Source organism: Episyrphus balteatus, chromosome 4 (genome assembly GCF_945859705.1).
Source record: "Episyrphus balteatus chromosome 4, idEpiBalt1.1, whole genome shotgun sequence".
NCBI classification, from domain to species: Eukaryota; Metazoa; Arthropoda; class Insecta; order Diptera; family Syrphidae; genus Episyrphus; species Episyrphus balteatus.
In genome coordinates this window covers 74746091-74767997 of record NC_079137.1, presented here as the reverse complement: position 1 = coordinate 74767997, position 21907 = coordinate 74746091, and the positions used below count along the sequence as shown (strand labels likewise).

General features: G+C 31.3%; 1 protein-coding gene across 1 annotated transcript; it reads left to right on the top strand.

Annotated features, from left to right (window-relative positions):
• The first annotated feature begins 6106 nt into the window (after positions 1-6106).
• On the top strand, positions 6107-20106 carry LOC129918891 (proteasome subunit beta type-7). Its single transcript, XM_055999640.1, has 4 exons — positions 6107-6291; positions 6394-6573; positions 19340-19811; positions 19874-20106. The coding sequence occupies exons 1-4, from the start codon at positions 6230-6232 to the stop codon at positions 19973-19975; spliced, it is 816 nt and encodes a 271-aa protein (XP_055855615.1). The 5' UTR covers positions 6107-6229; the 3' UTR covers positions 19976-20106.
• The last annotated feature ends 1801 nt before the right edge of the window (positions 20107-21907 follow it).

Here is a 21907-nt window from a genome sequence, read left to right as displayed (position 1 = left end):
TAAAACAACTACATGAGATCTTGCTTTTGATCAGGATCGTGATCCTGATGAAAAGCAAGATCACGATTCAAATCATTCAAAAATACAAATAATGTTAGTTTTGATTTTCTTAAAATAGAAGAACTAATTGAATTTATAAAAAAAAAATCATGTGTGCAATTCACACGTGGTAGAAGTGAAACCTTAAAAAATAATTTTTCTTGCAAAAAAAAAATATAAAAAATCTACCTATTTTTATTCTATCACCTTAAAATCATGCGCGTAGGAAGGGGGGGTCCTGGGTGGGCCAGGCCCACCCTAGAAAATCCATGGCCCACTCTAGAAAAATTGACAGTACTATGGAACTTTTAAGCCAGAACTATAATTGGAGGAAGCAGTCCGAAGCTTATGTCGAATTCACGTTTTTGTTGTTGTTTTCTTTGTCTTTTTGATAAGTTTTCATCCGTCGAGTGCAGTTGCGAGCGCTGTTGCCGTCTGTTTCATGTTCATCCGACAATTATAGTTCTGGCTTTAGTCTGGTATAAGCTCCCACTGACAGTTTTTTTTTTTTCATAATATCGCTTGCTGAGAATTATAAGGTTGTTTGCTATAGTATAAGTACATACCTCGTTTATATGAGCAGACTCAGGGCCAGTTGTACAAACGTGGTTCAGCTTCGGATCAGGAATTTAACTCGCCGATTTCGGCGGATTAGCAACTTTATTTAAAGTTGATCTAGCTATTTCAACCTATATGGACCTAGAACCAGTGCTAAAAGTCAAATTTACCACCGAATTCAGAAGATAAAAGTTGCTGAACCGTGGATTAAATATTTGTACAACTGGCCCTCAAAGGCCGGATTCAATAATTAGGTTTTTCAACTTAAAATTTTGCCACAAGACTTTATTTTGATATTTAGGCCGTGTGTGAATCGGGTAAAATATTTAGACGAGAATACATTTTTGACACTTTTGAGGTGAAAAGATAATTTCAGTTGTCAAAAATGTATCTTGCTTAAATTTTAATTTTTATCTTCAGAGGCTAAATATTTTGCAGAATATTTTGTGTATTTTTTTCAATATCTAATCAAGAACTGAAAATAAAGAAAGAAACATTATGAGTGTGTATTAGGGAAAATTAATATTTTTCAATATACATACCTATTTTATTTTATTGATGATGAAAAAAATTGTTAGTGAATGGCAACACTGTGTTGGAAGCTTATGTTAATATTTATAAATTAATTTAACATCATTAATTCTTTTGTTTTGCAGAAAAAAAAATATATCTACGTTAAAAATTTATTCAAATTCACACAGGTAAATTAAGCCAAAGATAATTTTTTTACTAACCAGACATTCAAATTTCTTAACTTAACCCAATGCCCAAAATTTAATTTCCTACATTTCGGCTTAGGTTTCAAGAGCACCTTAAGTAAAAATATAAAGCAAATAAAATAAAATTGAAAGCTTGGTGAGGTCAGTTTTTAAAGCCAATCGCTGTCATAAATTTTGAATGAATTCAACATGTGTGTCCATCAAAATAAAAGTGCTGTAACTCCATCCAATTGCATTTCGAGATAATAACCCAACTAGCACAACAGCTTCTGTAAATTGAAATCTCGCAGGATCTACTTTGTATACAGCTTGTATTGAGCTTGCTTCAGAATTTGACTGCTTATAGAAGTTCGGACTTGTTTAACAACTTCTAATAAGTTGTTTAAATACTCTTAAAGAAACTTAAACGAAGAAAGCTTGTTTTTCTTATAAGCCTGTTTAATGAATTTATAAAAGCTTTACAGAAATTACCAAGTTTTGTATTTGATTTTTGGTTTTGATATTAAATAATCTAGCTCGGACACTTTTTGGTTTTGACATTGAATAATTTAGCTCGGACATTTTTTTGCTATTTGAATTGATTAAGTTTTTGATTTTATTAATGAATATACTAGGATGGCCGAGTGGGTAGAGTGATGGACTACCACCAAGCAGATACGAAGTTCGATTCCTGGGTGTGGTAAAAAAATTATATACTTTTAAAATTATTATTAATAGATATACTAAAAACTAATGGAATGTTAAATATAATATCAGATCAAAAGCTAAAATTCATGATTTAAAACCAGTTAAAAAAGAATTCTTTTTTGTTTTTGTAGTCTTTTTTTAATTTCGATAAGACATGTATTAAAGAGATATACAGGCTCTTCCGAAGCTATCTGTCAAATCTCAAAGCTTCGGTAGAGCTTCTGTAAAGCTTCGTTTAAGATCCTTATAGAGGGTCAAATTTGTATAACGTTCTCCTTTTTCCATGCCCAACAACTTTACTAAAGTTTAAAAGAAGCTGAAATGTAGCTTTTGTAGTACCTTAACCGAAGCTGAAATGTTAGTTGGGAAGCTTTTAAAAAAAGGAATTCCATACCCAACTAGCACAACAGCTTCTATAAATTGAGATTTCGCAGGTTCTGCTTTGTAAACAGCTTGTATTGAGCTTGCTTCAGAATTTAATCGCTTATAGAAGCTCGGACTTGTTTAATAACTTCTAATAAGTTGTTTCAATACTGTTAAAGAAACTTAAACGAAGAAAGCTTGTTTTTCGGATAAGCTTGCTTAGTGAATTTATAGAGGCTTTACAGAAATTACCAAGTTTTTATTTGATTTTTGGTTTTGATATTGAATAATCTAGCTCGGACACTTTTTGTTTTTGACATTGAATAATTTAGCTCGGACATTTTTTTTTTGACATTTCTGCTATTTGAACTGATTATGTTTTTGATTTCATTAATGAATATACTAGGATGGCCGAGTGGGTAGAGTGATGGACTACTACCAAGCAGATACGAAGTTCGATTCCTGGGTGTGGTAAAAAAATTATATACTTTTCAAATTATTATTAATAGATATACTAAATACTCACTAATGGAATGTTATATATAATATCATTTCAAAAGATAAAATTCATGATTTAAAACTTGCTAAAAAAGAATTCTTTTTTGTTTTTGTAGTTGTTTTTTTTTTTTTATTTCGATAAGACATGTATTAAAGAGCTATACAAGCTGTTCCGAAGCTATCTGTCAAATCTCAAAGCTTCGGTAAAGCTTCGTTTAAGATCCTTATAGAGAGTCAAACTTGTATAACGTTCTCCTTTTTCCATGCCCAACAACCTTACTAAAGTTTAAAAGAAGCTGAAATGTAGCTTTTGTAATACCTTAACCGAAGCTGAAATGTTAGTTGGGTATACCTAACACCACACAATATAAAAACAAAAAACAGCAACTATCAAAGATATATTGCGTAATTGGATTTGATTCCTCTTTATATTGAATGATATTAACAAAATACGTTACCATTAATCAAAAAGCATTTTCAAAAACATTGAGTTGTACAACCATTATTTTTGACAAATTTTAAGTTATTTAAAACAACAGAGCTTGGCGAATAATTTGCCATTGTAGGGAGCAAAGTAAAAAAAAAATGCATGGCTTCAGGTGGATGATATCATCTGGCCCACCCTAGACAAAATATCTAGCTACGCCCATGCTTAAAATCCATGTTTTTTATACGACAACCTATATAAATTTTATATAATCTGAAAGCTGATTGTCTTAGCTTATATACATTTATGTAGATCATGTCAATGAGACATGTACAAAAAGAGTTAGAATTTTTTGAACTCGATAAATTTAAATCAAAAAGAGCGAAAAAACACGTATTTGTATATTCTCACGCTATTAAATCCATTTTTGTCCCTAACAAATCTGTAAGCTTATTGTCTTAGCTCAAAATATACATATCGATCAGGTGTATGAGACATCTACAAAAAGAGCTAGAATTTTTTAAACTCGATGAAATTTCATGCAAAAAGCAAAAAAAAAACATTTATTTTTATGTTCTCATGCTATTAAATCAATTTTTTTGTTTGACAACCTATAAAAAAACTTATACCATGTGAAAGCTTATTGTTTCACCTTGTATAATGATGCATAAATCTTATTTCAAAGATGTCTACAAGAGAAGTTAGAATTTTTTAAAGTCAACCATGTCGAATTTCCAGACAGAGATTACGGTACTTCCTACACTGGTCATCGCCAACAGATCTCCACAGGTGTTTTGAGGTATTTTTAAATTTTTTCCAATTTAAGATTGTGTAACTTGTAGAGCACGTACCGTTATGTGTGATATATCAAATAAAAGGTTATGTTATTAGCATGCGTATTAAAGTTAAATCAAATTTGTATTTGCACTAGATCAAAAGATATAACGTGTGTTGGAAAAGAACATCTTTTTACCGTTATCTCCGAATTTTGAATATGAAATTAATTGAAATTTTGTACAATTATAATTTATTTAATTACCTATCTACAGTACAAATTTCATTCATCTATCTATTAAAACAAAAAAGTTATAACAAGTTGAAGTCGTGTCGCGTTTTCGTTTCATCTTGTTTCAAATCACTACGATACTAAAGAAGTTTTCACTTCAAAAAACATAACCATCTTCTTTTGTTGTATAAATTAAATTATTTTTATCGTTTTCTTAATTAAAAAAATAATAGATAAAAATAAAAGATATCAAGGTCATCTATTTTTTTTTGACAGAAATCGGCATCAATAATTTAAAAAGTGATGCACGTGTATTTTGGGTGCAGCGACCTAAAAAGCGAAAAAGTGGGAAATTTACAAAAGTAAACATTTTTTATTTCCTTCTAGCGCTATTTGTTTTGGAAAAAAAACTACAAAAATTGTTTTTCAAACCAAAAAATTAGCTTTCTGCATCATTATTTTCAATTTTGTGGTCAGAAAAAGTGTCACAAAATGAATCAGAAAATTTTAACTTTTTCACTTTTTGCAAAAAGGGGCCGTTGTAGTTATACCTTAATACTACGTTTCCACCTAACCTAAATCCGAAATTAAGCTAAGTAGATTTAGCACAAATCTCGAGTTTTATTCTAAATCTCGGATTGAAATTCGGTGAAAATCTTAGATTAAGGGTAGCTTTCTGCATCATTTGAAAATTGTCACTTTTTGACTTTTTGCAAAAAGTGGCCGTTGTAGTTATACTTTAAACTAACTGTCATATCCATACAACATTTTGACACATTTACCTCGTAACCACGTTTACTAGAGTTTACAGTATCATGAATATCCTTAATAAGTATACTAACTTCAAACCAAAATTTTTTTTATAGTTTTCCTCTGAGTCTCCAATTTTTTGTTGTTTTGGCTTCTCTTCACAGTACACATAATAAGGTAATATATTCCGAACGTTGTCAAAATTTGTTTGTCAAAAATGGGCACCAATCTGTCAGGTCGGCCTTTAATTTTTATATTTCAATCGCAGTAAACAGGAAATTTGTTTTTGTTTTAATTTATAAAATGTCATTTAAAAATATTATAAATTGAAAAATAACAAATTTTCTTCGTGTTTCATAGCGGAAAATGGTAAATAATTGTTTAAAAATTAGTGGTGTGCGTGGTTTATTGGTTTTTGTGCGTTTTTCGTCGGTATTTTAAACAATTAAGAATTCGGTAGCTGACATTGGTCGCCAAAGTGTCATGTTTTGACAATCTGGCGACCAATGTCAGTTCGGAATATATTACCTTTTTATGTGTACTGTGGCTTCTCTTATCATTCATGAGATATGACAAATCATCTATTTTAAATTTCAACCCATTTTATACAAGATGCTAGAAGTGTCAAATTTAAAAAAAAAGAGTAGATATTTTAACACACAGTTCAACTGGTGGAACAGATTGCAAATTCGCTTGTAAAGAAATCACCGTCGTACAAGATGTCAAATAAAATCGCTCAAAATGTAGAAAATATTAACAAAATTTATATGTGCTGCGCACTGAAATATCAAGTGCGTTGAAAAAAAAATATTTCAACTTAACTAGTAAATGTTTATTCGACTTGTACCACAGCGAATTTGAATTTCCTTGCTACAGCCACAGGAATTAATCCCCTGTGGGTCATCATTCCATTCCACAAGCAATTCACACACGGCCTTAAAATTTTAAATAAAATAAACTCACCTTTTCAATTGAAAAGTTTGAGAAACACTGTGGTGAAATACTACTTTACCCACTGAACTGATTTTTTCAGCCATTGCTGTCTTTTTGACATTTCGCAAAATTTTGTGTTTTGTCACTGCGGCATCTAGAGAAACAGAAAGCTTCTTCTACAATTTTGCAAATTTCTTGAATTTCCTTTGAATTTCTCCATAAAAAAATCAAACTAAAATCAATTATAACATGTCTGTAGATATTGCAAGAGACATTCCCAAATCTGGATTCAATTTCGATAACTGCAAGAGGTTTGTAGTTTCCATTCAATTTGCTGGGTCATTCTACCAATCCCACATAACCTATGAATTCATAAATTTCTTTGTTTTACTCATTCTTATTCGCCTCCTCAGGAATGCTCAACTCTTACAAAATGGATTTGTACCTCCAAAGGTTGTCAAAACCGGAACAACAATTGTTGGAATCATCTATAAGGATGGTGTAATTCTTGGCGCCGATACTCGAGCCACTGAAGGACCAATTGTCTCAGACAAGAATTGTTCGAAAATTCATTATTTGGCCAAGAATATGTAGTAAGTATCAAGAAATTCTGTTCTATAGTATTTGCACTTTTTATTTAACCCAAACACAACCTAGTTAAACCTTTTCACAAATATATTTCATCTACAAAAACCGAATAAAACCCCTTTTTAATGATTCATATTCAAAGATATCCCTTTTTCTAACTTATTTATAAAAAAAAAAACTGACTCAAAACTATCGAAACAAAAAATTAATACAATTTAGTGCAATACTCCCAAAAAAGACGTTTTTTTATCGGTCAATAGAATAGGTTCACTTATCTTATTTGGGAAAATGAAACGAAAACGACTAAATTGTTAATGTAAAAAAAATATTTTCTATAGATAATATTGATTTTATTCTACTAAATTTATATTTAAATAAAAAACCTTTTAACAACTTCACTGTCCCTATGCAAATTGGTAAAATAAAGTAGCTACGTTCATAATTTTGTGTCAGAAAGACAGGCATTTTCTTTACGTCCCATGAATAACATTTGATACATAGAAGTTTTCTGCACCGTATTTCCGGCGTCCATGAATCATATCTTATATATAAAGAAGAGTTCATTAAGTGTGTGTGGCCGATAAACTCGATTTTGGTATTTTTTTTTTGTTTGAAAGGTATTAATAGGTCTGTTTAATGAATGTGTTCCGCACAGAAAAGATCCGAAAAGTACAAGTTTTTGTGTTTCATGAAATAAAACTCACCCCAACTTGTTCTAAAATCTGTCATTTTATGTTTCATGAATTTTTTCAGCACAGAAAAGTTCAAGTTTTTCTGCTCCTACTTTCGAGGTAGAGCAAGTGAGTGAGAAATGTCAAGCACACCTGTTTTTATTTATTCAAACAAAAATATGATAAAATGAATAAAAAATATTTGAATTTCTTAAGAATCTTATAATTTATGAATAAAAAAATTTAAATAGTGAACAAATATGACAATTTATTTTAATTTATTTGAATGAAAAATCATTACAGTCAATTTTTTTTTATTACATTTTCAAAACTTTTGGGCATTTGTCAAACCTATTAAGCTTGGAGTTGTACTTTTCTAATCTGTTTTGTTCTGACAGTTTTCACGTATTTGTGCTGTTCTGATCTGTTCTATTCTAGATTTTCTTCATTAAACAGACCTAATATGTAGATGGTTTGTATCAAAAAAAAATAATACCTTTTTTCGCATCTTTACATAGCTGTCAATTTGTACGAGTAAAAAAACACTCTCGCTTTTTAAAAATTTTAACTAAGCTTAATTTGTAAAGCTTTCAAAATAATTAAAAAAGCCTGATTTGAGTGAAACAAATAATTATTCGTTTTGTGACATTAAATCCACATATCGTCGGTGAAACCAGAAAAGATGACACCATCAATCAGAGTTATGGCTTGTATCTATTATATATATTTTTTATCCTGTGCGTTTGTTTGTGACCCTACTCCTAAACGATTAGACAGATTTTTCTGAAATTTTGTGTGAAATGTGTGTGAAAAGGTCCATCCGAAACAGGTTTTATTTTATAATTGGACCCGGTAGGTGGCGCTGCTGTCAAGTTATAGGCAAATTCCAAATTTGGAGTCGAATAACTGGACAGATTTTTGTGAAATTTTGTGTGTCTGATAAAATTCATTCGAAACATGTTTTGTATCATAAATTGGATCCGGTAGGTGGCGCTGTTGCCGAAGTATGTAGAGACAAATTTCATATTAGCTGCGTTCCTTTGGAAATATTTATCTACTTTTTAGTACATAAAGCTGCTTTGAACTACTTTTTCAGTATAGCAAAGTAGATCAAAGTAGTTTTAAGTACTAAAAAGTAGATAAATATTTCCAAAGGAACGCAGCTATTTGCAGTCCAAAAGACTTGACAGATTTTTGTGAAAGTTCGTTTGTGTGATAAGGTCCATCCATGTTTTGTAAATTATAATTGTATGCGGTAGGTGTCACAATTGTCAAATTATAGGCAAATATTCGATATTTGGAGTTGGAAAGACTCGACGCTGTTGTCAAGTTATAGTTAAATTCCACATTTGGAGTCCGACGGCTGTATAGACTTTTATGAATTTTTTTGCGTTTGATAACAGGTTTTGTTTTATAGTTGGATCTGGTACATGGCGGTGCTGTCAAGTTATGAGCAAATTCAATATTTGGAGTTCAAAGAGCTTATATTCAAGACTAATAAAAACAAACATGATTTAACTCTTTAAAATGATATTTCCTCAATTAAAATTGTTGAAAATTGGTATGATAAACTGAAAATTAAAATTTGTTTAAGTTGTTTCAGCTACCAATTTATTAATTCAATTTCCGCATTAATTTAAAAGGATTTAATCTTTTTAAGAAAATGTTTTAATATTTAGACGTATGCATAGAATTAAGACGGAATCTTTTCATTTTAAGTGGTTTTTTTTTTTTTAATTTACAAAGAAAGATCGCTACTTTTTGAATTTCCTAAATAGCCAAAAAAATATCAAATTTTAGTAGCGATTGCAAGTGATTGAAAGGAGTTCGAGGCACATAAGATTTTGTTTTTAAAAACATTTTTTTTACTATTTGACGCAAAAAACCATTGCCAATGACCAGAGATCAGAATTAACAGTCAACCTTTATTTTCAATTGGAGACCGATGTTCTAATATCTAGGTCAAAGCGTTCAGCTTCCAGAAGCGTTTTCGCCCGCCCAATTTCAAACGGCTATATCTCGGAATTTTGAAAAAAAAATTTTTATTTTTTGGCATCACTCTAAAAAATTGCTCTCAAGCGGCTTAGCTTCCAGGAGGGTCCAAAGATTCGGGGATTTTCCGAAAAAAAATTTCTCGGAATTTTGAAAAAAAAAATCCAAAAACCCGATTATACCGCTATTGGGTAGCTGAGAATAATATTATATTATAAGCTTTCATATGTCACCACTCCCATGTCTCTAGGAATTGATATTTTTGCAAATGAGATTTATTTTTTTCTCTCAGCGATAAATCTCACTGGTTGACCGAATCAAATAAGAGTTATTAAGGAACCTTTCAAAAGGTTGAGATTTATTTCTGATCTCTGCCAATAACAGAAAAAAACAGTGGCATGCATACAACATACATATCGCCTGGGAAAGCAAAAGTATTGTAACTCAATAGGATCTGTTAAGGACATAGCACCATTTTGCTTTCCCATGAAGATTTGTGTTGTTATACCTTATTAATGAAACTTCGTACACATTCCAATTAAAATTATAATAGCTGTCAAACAAACGGTTTGCTTTTTTAATACTTCATACAATTTTATGTTTGTGCTCCATATATCAAGTTGTGGCCCGATTTTTTTGTATTGGAAAAGGATAACACATTACAAAGCCAAAAATTGGAAATAAAGACTTAAAAAAATGCGGAACGAAGTCCGTCGGGTTAGTTAGTATGATCATAAATATGAAAAATATAATACGTCCCTACATAGATTGATTCAAAATGTTCTCTACGTCCAATCTTTTTTTGTGGTAGAAAGTATTGCGACTGACTCAGATATGAGGCAAAATGCTTTTTTTACCATTAATAATTTTGTTGCTTTGTTAAAAAAAAGTTTTACTTTGTGTTTACATATGATTCATGGACGTAGTAAGTGTTCATATCATATGAACACGTCCTATGAATCTAATATGATTATTGACCAAAAACGATATAAGATGATTGTTATAGTTGGTCTCATTAAAAATGATTATACACTCTAAGAACATGTAATAAAAATACTCAATTTAGATTAGATTGAAATTATCAGATCGTCTATTAATCCAGTCAAATAAGGGTTTAACCTAAGAATGAATACTAATAGAAATTTTTTTGCTCAATACCTTCGTTTGGCATTCTATAACATACCTCAAAAATCTAGAAAAATCTCATGTCCGCAACTCGCCATTTTCAAGGACAAATCGCGAAATGGAGAGGATGGTATTATATACACATAATGATATATCATGAAATTTTTTTGGAATCAGCATTAAAAAAAACCTTGAAATCATATGGGTTATGTTGGTATAGGTGTAGAAAAAGCTTTGTTTGGTTGACATATAAAAAATAAAATTTTTTGGTAGATGGTCTGCCCGACAAAAATCAGCCCTATCGGCAATACAATTTCCCTGGAAAAATTTCTCTATTCCGAAAAATCGGTATCGGCAATACTTTTTGAATGGAAAAATTTCCTAGGAAAAAATTCCCACAGAAAAATACCTATCGGGAATGAAGTTTTTCCCCCGAAGTATTTCTATCATATTTTTTATGGGGAACAGATATTTTGAAGCCAAAATGTAAGTGTTTTTCTTTCAAAATATGTATTCTGTTAAAAATATTAAATTATTTACTTCCTTAATCCAAAAAAAAGCAAATGATATTGCAACTGGATAACGCAAAATAGTAGACAAAAATAAAATATAAGAAAACCTTAAAAAAAAACATGGAACTAAAGGAGACCATTCCGAGAGCATTTGTTTGCTGCTTTGGTCGAAGAAATTATCAAATTATGTGGAATGCCTCAATTTATTTCAGTTATTTGTTTATCATGTCAAAAAAAAAAACAAAGCTTAAAAAACTTTATTGATTGATTCTTTAATTAAAATTAAAAACACAAAAATAATGGGCAAAAAATAAAAAAAAATTATTGAATAAAAATCCACAAATCAACACCAAAGAAAAAAATTTATATAAATATTGACTATTAAACATTTTAATTGTTTTTGTGCACTAAATACAATCAAATTAGAGTTGTCAAAATTTTCGAAGACATGTGTTCGAAGGTTTTTTTTGTTTTGTTAAGTTGGCTGTACTTCTTTCCCGAAATCGAAATTCCGATGGAGATTGCCGATAAGGAGAAAAATTCCCGGGAGAGAAAACCTACTCCCGGGGAAATTTCTCACGTGAGATTGCCGATAGGGCTGAATGTTTTGAGAATTAATGTGTGAGAGAAATTTTTGTTCCTTCAGGGCCCCCCTGAGAATGGGGGCCCTGGGCACGGGCCCCGTGTGCCCTTATGGTGAAGACGGTATTGCATACTTCTTAACATGCTTTAACGCCGCACACAAAAGTGCAAATAATTTGTAATCCTTGTTCATTGTTATTTAATTTTTTTTTATATTTTCTTGTTCGTTTTAAATTAATTTACTCATTAGAATATACAAAAAAATCTCATTGAGGAAAAATGAGTTTTCTTAAATATATTTCAATTTTTACTGCAGTCATATTTAGGGGCTGTATAAACCTACAAAAGGATATTAAAATTATTTCTCTGATTTTTTGTATAAAATATATCCGTTATTAAAAATACATGTTCATGAATCACAATTGCTTCATGGACGCTGTAAACGCGGTACAAAAAATAATTTATGTTCAAATGTGATTCATAGGACGTGATATTGATGTTTTTTTTTCAAGCAAGAACGTAGAGATGTTTTTTTACAAGTTTATATAGGGACGTAGAATAATATTCGTTTAGTAATAATGTTAAATCATATATGATTCATGAACGTAGGAAACATGGGAAAAAATACAATTCATGAATCACAAATGATTCATTGGACACTGAAGTTGTTAATTAACAACTATCTCAAAAACTCCATTAGGTTTCGGGTAGTAAAAATGTGTCATGTAATTTAAGTTTATTTTCTTCAGGCTTCTTTTATTGTATTTTTTGACTATATTTTATTCGAAAATTATTATCTTCACTCATAAAATTCACGAACAAGACATTTCCGACCTTTTCTAACAAGTTAAAGTTCCGAAGAGTAGAAAGACTTGCAAAAAAGCTAAATTTTACTGGTTTTTCTACAGTAAACCTGGGACCTATAGTGGAGTAACTAAAGCTCAAAAATTGGCAATATTAGGGAACCCGGCCGAACAGCTTGATTGATTGATTGATTGATTGATATTTGGGGTATAGGATGTACTGCGACCTGTAAGATCTACTGTACCAACCTATTAAGCTAAATGAGTTAGTACCTCATTTTATAGCTCCTACTCTAACCTAATTCCTTTCATGAAATTGATTATTTGGGGTATTTTCAAAGAGTGCAATTTATCCTCTTCGACTTGGTAGCGACCCATGTGTTTAAATCTTTGGTGTATTAGTGCATTGCAACTACCCAGGAAGTGGTCTGGTGTTTCTTCTTCTTCGCTACAGAATCTACATATTGCACTATTTACTAAACCCAAAATATGTAGGTGCTTTCTTAACTTACAGTGGCCAGTGAGGAGCCCAGTGATTAACCTGAGATTGTTCCTACTTAGACTGATACATGATTTGAAACGCTCTCGGTTGTAGTTCCCGAGGAGCATTTTCGATTGTCTCAGTTTTGGTAGTTCTGCCCAGTTTTTTGCTCTCCTGGACTCCTCGTCTAGTTTTATTTTATTTTTAATGACATTTTCTCCTATTTCGCAATACGGTTCGGGTCCCATTAAAGGGGAATTTGCTCCCGATTTTGCTAAGGAGTCCGCCTCCTCGTTACCCTGGACACCAACGTGCCCAGGTACCCAGTGGAGAGTGACTTTGTTTATTTTGCCAAGTTCGTTACGTTTTCCTATACACTCCAATACTAGCTTGGAGTTGATTTCATAGGATTTAAGTGCTTTTAGGGCAGCTTGACTATCAGACATAATGGCAATGTTTTTATTCCGGTGATTTAATTCGAGGTTTATTTCTGCACATTTTACAATGGCATTTACCTCAGCTTGAAAGATACTTGGGGATTGACCCATAGGTACGGAGAGTTTGGTACCAGGCCCAAAAACGCCTGCCCCTGTGCATTCCGCTGTTCTCGACCCGTCTGTGTACCATTTGATGGTATTTTCTTTAAAAGAGTAGTCGATAGATTCACCTACCCAATCTTTTTTACTACTGAGATGTACATTGTAGTTTTTCACAAAGTTATAATTCGTGACCATTGCATCTCTTGGAAAGTCAAGGAAGTTTTCTTCTGAGGATCTGGACAGGAATTCTCTTTCTCTGTTGCCTTTTCATTTTCCAGCCCCAGTTCCTTCCTTGGCAAATCTCATGATAGCTCCCTTAGCAGCACTTTCAATAATAAGGTGAAGTGGAGTTAAATCAAGAATAACCTTCATTGCTGCTGTAGGGCATGTTCTCATAGCCCCGGTGATGCAGACACATGCGAGTCTTTGCACTTTATCTAGTGATTTCCTAGTTGTTGCAAGATCGGTTCTTTTGTGCCAAGCTACCGCACCATAGGTAATTATAGGTCTTACCATCATAGTGAACATCCATCTTAGGATGTATGGTTTGCAGCCCCATGAATTGCTTGCTAATCTTTTGCAAATCATTAAGGCTTTCGTAGCTTTACCAGTGGTTATTTCTACGTGTTTGTTCCAGAGGAGTTTACTGTCTAGTGTGATACCTAGATAATTAACCTCCTTCTGTGTTTCTATTACTTCTCCAGCTAACCGTATAGGTTTCATACGGGGAAGAAGTCTTTTTTTGGTAAATGGTATAATTGTTGTCTTTGTAGGATTGATGTTAAGTCCTGCCGATAGACACCATTTTGTGCTCAGCATTTCATTGATCCATCTCACTACAGTGATAGGAACTTTTTTCCTTTCAAGAGCTTTGTTTACAGCGACATGAGAGGTGTTATCAAATGCTCCCTCTATGTCTAGGAAAGCACATAGGGCTGTTTCTTTTGCATCCAAAGCTCTTTGTATGGAATTTGTTAGCTCGAAAAGGGCAGTTTCCGTAGATTTTCCTGCCCTGTAAGCATGCTGGCGATGGTTAAGTGGCATATTTATTAAAACTTCTGATCTAATGAAGTTATCTATTACTTTCTCCAAAGTCTTATGTAGAAATGATGTCAGGCTAATTGGCCTGAATGACTTTGGATGGGTGGTATCTTTTTTCCCAGTTTTGGGAATAAAAATTACTTTAGCTCTTCTCCACAGGCTTGGTACATGCCCAAGTGCCATGCTACTACGAAGTATGCTAGTGATATACGGCATCAGGTCTTCCGCCCCTTTTTGAAGTAGAGCAGGGAAGATACCATCGACACCTGGTGACTTAAAAGGTTGAAAGGTGTTTATCGCCCAGTCAATTCTTTTGCCTGAACAGATAGCTGTAGCTAACTTCCAGTCTGTTTTGTTAGGTTTGAAAGTTGCACTTTCTATAACATTTCCTGTCATTGGAAGCGATCCTGGGAAGTGAGTGTTAAGTAGCAGAGTCGACCTTTGTTCTTCATTTTCAGTAAAGCTACCATCATTGTATCTAAGCGCTAGCGACTTTATGGTTTTGTCTTTCGCTAGAGCCTTGTGTAGTCTCGCTGCAGCTGGAGTAGCGGTAATATTTTCACAAAAACTCACAAGCTATTTCTTTTTGCTTTTCTGATTTCTTTGTTGTAAATTGTCAACTCTGCCGTATAACCTTCCCACTCCCCAGTTCTTTTTGCCTCATTGAACAGTTTACGCACCTTTGATCTCTGTTTCGACAGATTTTTGCTCCACCAAGGAGCATCTTTCTGACTTTTGATTGGTTTAATGGGACAACTGAGTTCAAATGCCGAACAGCTTAGATTTTGATGATCTTTTTTTCAAACGTCGGTAATTAAAAATACTTTAAAGTCTATAGATTAAAAATTGCCGGTGTTGCCGTTTTTATTTTTTAAATTTAATTGAAGATTTTTGTGAACAAAAACAAATTTTTTTCAAAAATTTTTCTTAAATTTCATAAAAGGAAATGTCAATATGTATTATGGTTTATGAAAAAAATTAAAAAGTATTTCATTTTCGAAGAACTTTTTTTAATAAAAGTTTTGAAAAAAAATGTAACTTATTTTTTTTTTAAGTTCAACATCTAAACATACAATTATTTTTTATTCATTTAATAACCCTTACTGTTGAAAGTTAAATAGCAAAAATTTAAAGTTCCTATTTACCACGGTCTTTGAGAAAATTAATTATTTCAATGCAAACATTCAGTTTTAATAAAAAACAACCATTGAAATTGAAGTAATTTTTCATTTTTTTTTTCAAAAGTGTGATATATTCTACCTTTTTTGCTTCGAAATTCAACTGATAATATTTATGGCCAAAAATTTTTTTTAAATAAATTCATATTTTATTAGATAAAGTTTGGAAAAAAGTCATTTTAAATTTTATTTTTCTAATAATATTTTTTTTTTTAATTCTGAGTTTGGGGACCATTTTTTCAAAAAGTCTTGATTAAATTTAGTGGATTTAAATTTAAGAGATAAGAATGAGCTTCTGGCTTTTTAAAAATGTATTTTAAAATATTGTAGGTGTTGCCGTTGTTTTAAAAATATTTTTTTTGTGTTTGAGGTCAGAATGTTAGAAAATTGCATTTATCGCTTAAACGATGGAAGTTGTCCCTTACTGCCTTTTATATATTTTCCTTAAATTACCTAGAGAATCTTTTGCTATCATTTGTTTTATGAAATTTAAGCAAAAAAAAATGGTTTTGTTAAAAAAAAATTTAATTTTAATTTTAAAAAACAATACGGCAACACCGGCAATTTTTAATCTATAGACTTTAAAGTATTTTTAATTACCTACGTTTGAAAAAAAAAATCGTCAAAATCAGAGCTGTTCGGCCGGATTCCCTAATAATTTACTTTAGTTACTCTACTACTATGGCACCAACCACTTTGCACTTTGCATTTTGCAACTTTGCAAAAAAATACTTTTCTGCAAAGTAAAAGTGCAAAGTGTTGCACCAAAAATTAAAAGTTCCCCACTTTGCACTTTGCAATTTTTGATGTTTTTTTTTGCAAAGCAAAAAGTGCGGACGTTGCACCAACTAAAAATGGAACTTTGCGTAGTTTGAAAATTTGCAAAGTAAAGCAATAAATAGTTTCAACTTTTTTTTTTGTTGTTAAAAAAGGTTGAAGTCTTCTTTTTTACTTAACCTTCCTATAACGACACACTTTTTGGTTGTCCTAAAATTAAATTACAAAAAAAATACTTTTAGGTACAATAAAAATTATATATTTCATCATAACACTTCATAGGGTTCAACAGAATCAGAAAATAGATAATTCACAAAAAAAAAAAAAACAATAATTGTATCTAAAAAAAAATCAAGCCTGGGGTGGTATAGCACCCCTGTTGTCATCGGAAAGTTAAACAACGATATCTTTTGAAAGTTTGTTGTACTTTACTCTATTATTTGTTATTTTGTTGGTTATAGTTACTTAGACTGTTGCTTTGTTGTAATTTGTTTAGAGAAGAAAATAATAGAATTTTTAATATCAATATAATTTCATTATTTTAACTTTAAATTGCAATCATTATTTGAATGACGGATAATTTTGAATTTGTCAAATAGTCACGATTGGTAACTTTTTCCAACTCACTTCCATGATACGAGTTTAGTGAGTTGTTGATCTAAGAAATAAGATATTTGGTTTTCAAGACAATTCAAAAATTTGTATTACTTTCATTAATCAGCGGAAAAATTAAGTTAAAATGGAATTTTGGAAATGATGGGAGAAAATTTATTTTGAATAAAAACATGATTTTCGGTTATAATAAAGGAATTGGAATTATTCTAAAAAAATAAATTTGTTTGACAGTTTTTCATTATCTAACAACAAATCGTTCCTAAATGATTTTTTAAAAAGAACACAACAAATTCTAATAATGCCACTTCAACTTCTTTTCACATAGTAACCATAGTTAAATATTCCCAATAGTAGTCTTAATCTTCAAAAAGTCATTCAAAGCGATTAATTTTAAATTATCATTTAATATACCCGAACTTTACATGAGAAATGGCCATCCGCAAATGAAATTTTGTCTTTGCATATTATTGCAAAACTTAGCAGAATTTGATATAGAAAGTGCAAAGTTTTTTTGGTTGGTGCAACGAAATCGAAGAATTCTCTGCAAATTGGCAAAACTTTGCACTTTTCAGAAAAGTAGGTACTTTGTGCTTTGAAAATTTGTGGTTGGTGCAACAAAATTTGCAAAGAAGGAATTTTTGTATTACTTTTCAAAAAAATAATTTCCTCTTTGCAAATTGGAGTTTGGTACAACAGAATTTGCAAAGTTAAAGTGCAAATTTGCAAAATGCAAAGTGCAAAGTGGTTGGTGCAATAGGGCCCTGTTCTGACGGTTTCAATACCTCTTTATTCCCCAGAAAAGAAAAGGAATTTGCAGTGAAACAAAACGACGGAAAATCAAGGCCATTCTTATCAAAATAGGGAATATCGAATACTTCGACCTAATGGCTATAATTTCGCTGCAAAAGCAGTTCGCTTATTCCTAAATCAAATTAAAAATGATTTAAACCTTCCAGAACACACAAATTTTATTTAATTCCTTGAAAAAAACACACGCGCTGCAAATTTCTTTTTTAACTCATGTGACACTTTTCAAAATTCAACCTATTTTCGATTCTTTAAGGTTTTAACGGAGTTTCCTATTGTTTTTAAATGCGATCTAGGTTTGGGCACTTCTTATCAATCTTTCCATAGTTCAAAGACTAAGAGTACTTGCAAGGGAAGATTTAATTTAAGATTTAAATACGGAAGAATCGAATACACCAACCAAAGGATAGTGCGCTTTTCTTTTCATTATAAGGCTCTTTTCCCCTCGTATCATGTTTTTATTATAGTTTTTTCGTAGTTTTCTTTGTTTCTTAAAGAACTGCTATCTAGGTTCTATGATTATTCATTTTTTTCTCGATTTTACACACACACCTTAATTTTGTTCCGTCTACAACTTGATTTTTATTTTTTCTTCGAAACTAAGGCACTTGGACTCTGTCTTATTTTCCCGTTAAATATGTTAAAATAAACCTCACTTTACTCCACCAAAAAAACCCTCCCACTCATCTAAGTTTCCTCGAACCCAAACATATTTTAAGTCTTCATATCGTGCTATAAAGAAGGCATGCAGATTTAGAAGCTGTCCGTATCACCCAAAAACCACAATAAGAGCCTATAAAGAAAATGTGCAGTTCAGTCAATAGGGAAACATCTGACAAGAAAAATGAAACTTCACTTAGCTAAAAATTTCAAACTTAGACCTAGAGCCAAGGAAGAAGATAACGAATTTAAGTTTAAGTAATATATTTTATCATATATGTACATAAATGCCAAAATTCAAACAAAAACCCATCTAATATTTATTTTTAGGCACTTTCCTAAAATCCAAAAATAAAACCCTGTTAGTTTATGCTTTATGCAGGAAAAATATTTTTTTCTGAATTTCGTGCTTTTTACACAAAATTTAGCTTTCAACATGAACTGCCCATAAAAAACTATTGGTGCCATTTTTTAGAAATATGGTGTACTATTTCGATAAAGAAATATTTAAAAATTATGTTAAATTATTATGTTGAACTTATGTTATAAGCTTAAAAAAAAATACAGTTTGTACGGCTTTTGTGGGATCTTTGTTAGTTAGTAACAGAAATGTCACATGGGGCTACAAGGGGTTAAAGGTGAAATATTTTTTTTTTTAATAGATTTGCTAAGTTTAAATAATTTGCTTTAGTTTAAGTATACATATTTGCTTTTTGGTTTAATTGATTTGTTTTTAGTTGTATTATGGGCGTGTTTTTTCCAATACTCAGTAGCTACTCATTTTTTATATTATTCACTAAACAATAATACAAATTACACAAGTAAGTATTTTTTTTTATTGTTTTTCGAATCAAATAAAAAAATGGGTAGCTACTGAGTTGTAGAAAAAACACGCCTTCTATTTGCTAAAAGATGAAATATATTTGTGAAAAGGTTCAAAGTGCGACTGCTATATATCTGAGAACTCTATTAATTTGGTCAATTTTAGTTGTTGTGGAGCTGGTACCGCCGCAGACACAGAAATGACAACTGATTCAATTGCCTCTCAATTGGAATTACATCGCTTGAATACTGGCCGTCAAGTCCCAGTTGTAGCAGCCAACACTTTGCTCAAGCAGATGTTGTTCCGTTACCAAGGACACATTAGTGCCGCTTTGGTTTTGGGTGGAGTTGATAAAACTGGCGCCTACATTTATTGCATTCATCCTCACGGTTCCACCGACAAACTTCCATACGCGACAATGGGATCGGGAAGTTTGGCTGCCATGTCTGTGTTTGAGTCACGTTGGAAGCCCGATATGGAAGAGGAAGAAGGCAAGTTGCTTGTGCGCGATGCTATTCGTGCTGGTATCTTTAACGATTTGGGTTCCGGATCAAATGTTGATTTGTGTGTGATTCGTAAAGATTCATGTGATTATTTGAGAAATTATGAATTGTCGAATCAGAAGGGTGAAAGGAAGGTAAGAAGAGGAATTGGTTATTTTGTTTCGAATCTAATTTTGATTGTTTTTTTTTTTTTTAGTTGAATTATGATTTCAAATTGGGAACCACCGCTGTACTGGATACTAAAATCCATAAATTCGAAATTACCGAAGAGGTTTTACCAGTTCCAATGGAAGAATAAGAAGAATTTTGGTTGAGGAAGTTGAAGAAACAAAAAAATAAAATTATAAATGTATGTTTGTAAAATGATTTATACAATTTAATCCAATTGAATGGGAGTAAAACGGTATTGACCTTTTTTTCTAATTAAAATTACCAACTTGGTGTTTTTATTTAAGAGATATTTTTTAAAAACATGAGTTAGTTACAAGAAATTCAGAAACCAAAAATAAGGTTCTATGACAAGTACCGTTAACGTTATGATAAAAAATTATTATGTTTAACAACTATCAATCGATAACACTGGTTAACAAAATTAAACTTTTTTTTTTGTTGCCGAAACAAAAACATACTTTTCTGAAGGTTTTCGGTGTGCTGAACTAGAATCTGAAGTCAAAAAAAATTAATCAGCTCCCGTTTTTGAAATATTACCGTTAGAAAATGCAGTACTTCGGACCTTATTCTTTTATATAAGAAAAATTTTTTGAGCATATTTAGTAACGGTTTTCATAAGTACTATTTACCACCTTTTTAAATCTGTTTAAATCTGTCCGATATCTTTTTTACTGCCCGAGATATCCTAAGTTGTTTGGTATTTTTATACATTTTATAACGTCATTATCTTCTTTATGATATATGAAGCCAAACCCACTTACTTCAGTTTGAGATATCTCGGGCAATATAAAAGATATTGAAAAGATTTAAAAAGGTGTCGAAAGATGGAAAACAGTTCTTATAGAAACCGTTACTAAATATGCTCAAACAATTTTCTTTATACAAAAGAATAAGGTCCGAAGAATTCAAAAAAACGTATTTTTGCATTTTCTAACGGTAATATCTCAAAAACGGGAGCTGATTAGTTGTTTCTGACTTCGGATTCGAGTTCAGCACACCAAAAACCTTCAGAAAAGTATATTTTTGTTTCGGCAACAAAACCCTTGTAAACCAGTGTAATTGATATATAATTGCATGCTGAAATTTGGGATTTTTATACCTGATTTATAGAGAAACTGGTCAACTTTTTAATGCTCTATCGCAAGTAATAAGGGATCGTACAATTATAGGAATTTTGCTTGCATACTTTCTTAGAATGAATTGCTTGGATATTCGATGAGGAAAATGAGAAGAGAATTATTCAATATTGCTTTTCTGAGCAAGCAAGCAGAAAATGAGATGTAAAATAAAAAAAAATCCAAAACGAGGAAATGCATAAGTTTATATTATCATTGATGATTTGAATGTCTGTGTCTACGTTATTCATATGTATATTGACTACATCTACATTACTCCTTGTTCATTAAGTAAAAGACTGTTCATAAAATGGCCAATTACTATTTACTTAATTGTCGAATAATACTGATTTTGGTTTAATTGAATGTGGTGTTCAAAATTGCCTCGAAATCATGCATAATTTGATGTTATTTGAAATGTTGTAAGAAATGTTCTCCGGCTTTTTGGAATTATTAGTACTTCTTTCTAAGAAGAAATAAATTAGTCAGAATTTACTTTAAATTAGGGCAATATTATAAGTTTTATTGCTTGCTTTTATGAACTCGAAGAAAGTTAACCTTTTTTTTCAAAAATATTGTCTACACAGGTCTACACAGGGTTGCGTTGGATATTGATGGAATAATTTCCATATTTCTTAAATCAATTATTTTCCAAGATTTTAAAGACACTTGAATTTTTTGTTACAAATTTAAAGTAGGTACCTAAAAAAATACAAAACATACCCAACAAACAATATCCCTTCTATAAAACTTTACAGGAGCTACATAACTAACTGTAAAGCTTTATAGAAGCAAACTTGTTAGTCGGATACATAACATATTTTTTATTTTCCTGAACTAATGGGCCAGTGATAAATAGTGGTATCAACTATCGTTGACCATGAGCGGGTCACTGTGGTGTATGCGTAACAATTTTGCCTACAGAAAAACTTAAACAATAAATA

Bases quoted from the DNA above. Each gene is read 5' to 3' on its own strand.
- LOC129918891 (XM_055999640.1), top strand. From the start codon at position 6,230: ATGTCTGTAGATATTGCAAGAGACATTCCCAAATCTGGATTCAATTTC. The intron at 6,292-6,393 runs GTTTGTAGTTTC...TCGCCTCCTCAG, and splicing joins AATTTCGATAACTGCAAGAG to GAATGCTCAACTCTTACAAA. The intron at 19,812-19,873 runs GTAAGAAGAGGA...TTTTTTTTTTAG, and splicing joins ATCAGAAGGGTGAAAGGAAG to TTGAATTATGATTTCAAATT.